The 4,746-nt window shown below is 38.0% G+C and overlaps 1 protein-coding gene and 1 long non-coding RNA gene across 2 annotated transcripts in view; both read right to left on the bottom strand.

The window, feature by feature from the left end:
• Positions 1 to 281: 281 nt before the first annotated feature.
• Positions 282 to 2,348, bottom strand: LOC107574212 (uncharacterized). The gene has a single exon (XM_016260671.1). It carries the CDS (start codon positions 2,346 to 2,348, stop codon positions 282 to 284), a length of 2,067 nt encoding a protein of 688 aa, XP_016116157.1.
• Positions 2,349 to 3,298: 950 nt separating this feature from the next.
• LOC107574211 (uncharacterized) overlaps positions 3,299 to 4,746 on the bottom strand; it is a 16,972-nt gene continuing 15,524 nt past the window's right edge. The window contains exon 3 of the long non-coding RNA XR_001607640.1: positions 3,299 to 3,310. This is a non-coding gene — a long non-coding RNA (uncharacterized lncRNA). The remainder of the gene's footprint in view (positions 3,311 to 4,746) is intronic.

Genomic DNA, 4,746 nt, shown 5'->3' with positions numbered 1-4,746 from the left:
GGGGGGGGGAGATTCATAACAGGATGGACATTAAGGAATCCATAACAGGATGGACATTAAGGATTTCTAAATCCTGCATTTAAAGCTTGCAAAAATATAATGTACCCACATGAGATAATGTTTCTTGTTCAGTTTGATCAATGGATCTGGTTTGATATTTAATATAACAATCAATTTTATATAGTTATACAGACTATTACATGCAAACAGCAAAGCTTAAATCTCAACTTGGTCAGGATTTCCTTGTACTAATTTATTTGATATTCAGTTGGTAGATTCTCTCAATAGTATGATGCTGCTGCTTCTTTAGTGAATCCAGCTTGAACAACCTCTTGAATACTTTTGATTTGCTCAGGAGGAGCAGCAGGCAGAATGGCAAGCAACTCTCTATCAATCTTTTCTAATCTTGCAGTGCTTTTCCTGTCAAACTCCTCTTTATTCTTCAGGACAAGCCTTAAGATGCCTTTTTGTGCCTCATCACAGCCAATCTGGAGCTGATGTCGCTCATGCTCAAATTCTGGCTTACTTTTATCCATGACCATCAGTTTACCCAGTGAACTGACACGGTCCATCAGGTACATGTTGGAAACATCTGTGTATGTTCCAGAGATCATATGGACCAGACTAACAATGTTACAGGCTTGGAAAGCTTGAGTGTAAAGGAGATCTTTTGAGAAGAGCTTTGCATTGTAGGAGAGGGCTTGTGTTTTCTCAGATGTTGAGACAAAGTTTGTAAGAGTTGTACTCAGGCTGGTTTTCACAATGTTGGAAACCATCTGGAAGAAGCGAACCATCTTTTCCCACTGCTCCTTCACTCTTCCCATGGCATCCATTCCTTTGACCAGCATTTCTATGGTAGTTTTGAAGTCAATCTCTTTCAGTTCACAATTTCTCATAGTGATCAGGATTTCAGTTAATTCCTTCTGGTTCTGCTCTAGGTTCTCCACATAATTTTCATATGTCTCCCTTGTCCTATTTAACTGAGCTCGGGTCTGCTCTATGGCAAATCGGGCATTCTCAGTGGCCCCCTGCATAGAACTCTTGTTTTCTTCTTGAAAAATCATTGGTGGTTTCGGAGACATGGCTGGAGCTTTTGTGATGTCTTTGCTTTTGGTGTCAAACATTCTGGCTGACGTGATCAATTTCAAGACATTCTCTATTATTTCATTACTTTTGTCTTTGTCACAATTGCCATCTTGTGCATAGTTTGCCAATTGTTTGCATATACTAATACCCTTTATGCATAAAGACTGAGCTTCTGATTTCACTGAGCAGTCTGTGAGTTGCTCTAAACAATTACTCAACCTTTTGAACTGTTGTTTTATGAATTTAATGTTTGTTGCTTTTTTCTTCTTCTGATCATAAAGATTTGTCCATTTAATTTCATCGTCCTTGTTAGTCACACACATTTCCTCCTTAACAGTCTCCGCTAATTTAAGAATTTCAGAAGACTTGCTATATATGTTTATTTCATCAACCAAATCTCCTCTTTTCCCCATTAACTCTTGAGCAGTAGCAAAAATCTGTGTTGTTGCAGAACACACAGCTGTCACTGGGTTAGATAAAACAGACATCATTCCACTAAATAAGCCTGTAACACTCTGCAGCATTCCTTCAGCAATCTCCATTTCAATCATTTCCCATCCAACAGGAAGAGAATCCAGAGCATTCTGGTAGTTTTCATGAGCTTTTTCCATTTCCTTTTCCATGGTACTCATTGCCTTCTCAGTCCTTCTTTTGGTTTCTTTAGCTGACTGCTCTCTCAATTTTGTCTCCACTAGGTTCCTCTTGGTTGCTTCTATCTCCTCCCCATAAAATTGATTTTGATTTAAGCATGCCTCCAGCAACTCTTGGATAATATCGATGACATTGTTGAAACGCTCCTCGGTTGCATTGGACAACTTGAGACATTCATCTGCAATGACTCTGATATTGTCCAACTGATCAGGAAGATGTGCCTTGACAACTTCATCATCACCCTGGAACAGAATCTTTACAGCTGTCTTCATGTAATCTGGAACTTGGGCAGTATGGAGGCGAATCTGATCCATGCTCTTATGGGCTTCGTTAAATGCCCACCAACCAGAGTTACACACTTGCATGAGGCAAGCCCGAAAGGATTCTGGGTATTTGATGAATTTGTAACCATCTTTGGGGGTATTTTTATTAATAGAGAAATCTGTTGTGGAAGAAATGAAAACCAGCTCTCCCAGAATGGCTATAGATAGAGGTGCTGGAGTCAGATACTTTTCCCAGTTGGCATAGGGCTGCATTATAAGTTTAGTTTGATTTCTCATGTCCTCAGCAGTCGTAAGGCTCTGAGTAGTCTTTACAATTATTGAATCCATTTTTCCTGAACCTGCTTAAAAGAGAAAGATTGCTTTTTAAAATAATGGCTATGAATGACAGTTAAATTTTTTGTCACAATCCTCTAGATTATTCAGAGTACAGTCTATTCACATCATTTACAATGCTTCATAGGTTATGTATGATATAATTCTATATGTTCACTTAAAAAATGGCATGTACATACTATTTATGTTTGTTTTTTTATGACTTGCGTTGAATCAAATGTTGTGAATAATATCTGAGCTCGCTGGTTTGTTTATAGGCTTGGAGCCCCTTATTGAAGAATTTTGATGTACGTATGGCCTCTAAAGTCAATACAATAACTTGTCAATAATTACTGTAGTTCAACAGCACCATTGATTTAATCTATTCAAAATGTGAGACCCTATAAAGAATTTGTACCACACTACCCTAAATTTAATGCACAATACAATATTATTTCCATAACAGAGCAACGTCTCCATTGTACACAATGTAATGGTGAATTTCACCTAGACTTAAATAAAAAAAGTGTGCCATCTGAAATAAATTACATTAACCCCAGAATGCATAAAGGGGGTCAAATTAATTCAACAGGCTGTGATTTGTTTTTATATGTCATCAACAAAAGCAGTTACTTTTTTGATATTTGATATTCCATGAAGCGTCAAAATCTGTACTGGAGAACAGTGAGTAAGAGGACAGTGGAGGAGCTGGAAAAGAGAACCACCACAGTGTGAGCCAGATGAGAGCCAGGACGAGGATCCATGGTGGTGTAGGGTCTCTGTTCGAACAGACCACCAAATGAACTGCAGGATAACTGCAGGATAACAAAGAAGAATCTTAAAGCCATTTGCGGGTCAAAAAACTGATTGAGGACCATCAGATGACCCATCAGATTACGCCCCAATTGTCTCGAGCAGTTTCCTGTCGACACCTGGCTTTCGTCCCTCAAGGAATCTAAAACGGTGATAACTTTTAACTCAATCAACCAAAAAGAGAACTCTCTCTGTTTGGAACCATTTAAGCAACAGATGGTCAAATGTTATCTTGTGATCCCTATGCATAACTTAATTTGGAATAAGCAGGAAAAGGCAGATTTACAGAGGCTACGTTTAAATGCAATCAAATAATCCGTTTGTAATCGGATTGACGGCTCAATCGGACTGAAAAGCCTTCATGTAAACACCTTAACCGATCCGATTGAGCTAAACCGGAATGAAATTTCGATCGGATTGAAGGGGGTGGTTTATTTTTTTTCGAATATGATTGAGAGTGCATGTAAACACTCGATCGGATTGAACCCCGAAACTGAAAGGACAGCGCATGTGCAATGATGCAGAAATAGCATAATGACGTATGACACGCAGAACGAGCAGTTCTTCCTTTTGAATAAAGTGTTGTATAAATGCGTGTCCTGTCATTATAAAACTCTCCTTTCACTCGCCAACTGTGAAGTGGAGCAGTACAATCTCCCACCAGTCCTTGTTTTGGATTCTTATCCACAGGCAACCCGTTTTGGGTGCGGGGAGGAGCATTTTTACTGCATGATAAATATGAGCAGCACGGTTAATGCATTATGTTAATCTAACTCAGTTAGCTGGATTTGATTGTTGATGATTTGGCGTGATCTTGGATTGTTTGGTTCGTCGAAGCTCATCCCGGAGTTGCAGTCATAGCAACAGGTCCGTAATCTTAACCCTCTTAGCGCCAAAGTCGCAAAATTGGATGAGAATATTTACACCCCACATAAACTTTCGGTCATGCCCAACATTTTTCTAATTTACATTAGATCTCTATCTTTAAGCCCTTTCAAGCTACAAGCTTTTGAAATCTTGATGTCAAAATCCAGCATTTTTCCCATTTTTCCTGGCGCCTAAAGGGTTAAACCTGCTCGGGAGCAGGCTTATTTCATGTAAACAGGATTAGATCGCATCGTCTTAAGCAGAATTGATACTTAAAATCTGTCCTCTACTACCGCTACTTTATTACAAGAGTACCCTACTAATCCAGGAATAATAATTAAAAAATAATAATAATTTAAAAATTAATTTTAAAGATAATATAATAATGTTGTGTAGTCTTTAATACTACAGACACAGCCAGCTTTATTCACTGAAAGATTTATTCGTCATATAATTATTACTTCATAATTGTATTCGAGTCTTACACATGCTATACAGATAATGTAGAGTCATGCATTAATTTGAGAGGAGACAGATATGGGAGTGGCTTGATGGAGCTCAGGAGATGCAGATAACTTGATCTTGACCCTTAAGGAACTTTAACACTGTCACGTAACAAATCTATTCAAATATAAAATTAAATGAATGGCTAATTACTACATTGAAATAAAAATGTAAAGCCTGTACAAATATTAGAAATCGTGAATATAAATAATTGGGAATCATGTAAAAA

Source organism: Sinocyclocheilus grahami, unplaced genomic scaffold, assembly GCF_001515645.1.
Source record: "Sinocyclocheilus grahami isolate Dianchi unplaced genomic scaffold, SAMN03320097.WGS_v1.1 scaffold2147.1, whole genome shotgun sequence".
Lineage (NCBI taxonomy): Eukaryota > Metazoa > Chordata > Actinopteri > Cypriniformes > Cyprinidae > Sinocyclocheilus > Sinocyclocheilus grahami.
The sequence above is the reverse complement of the archived record's forward strand: the minus strand, read 5'-3'. Positions and strand labels throughout refer to the sequence as shown.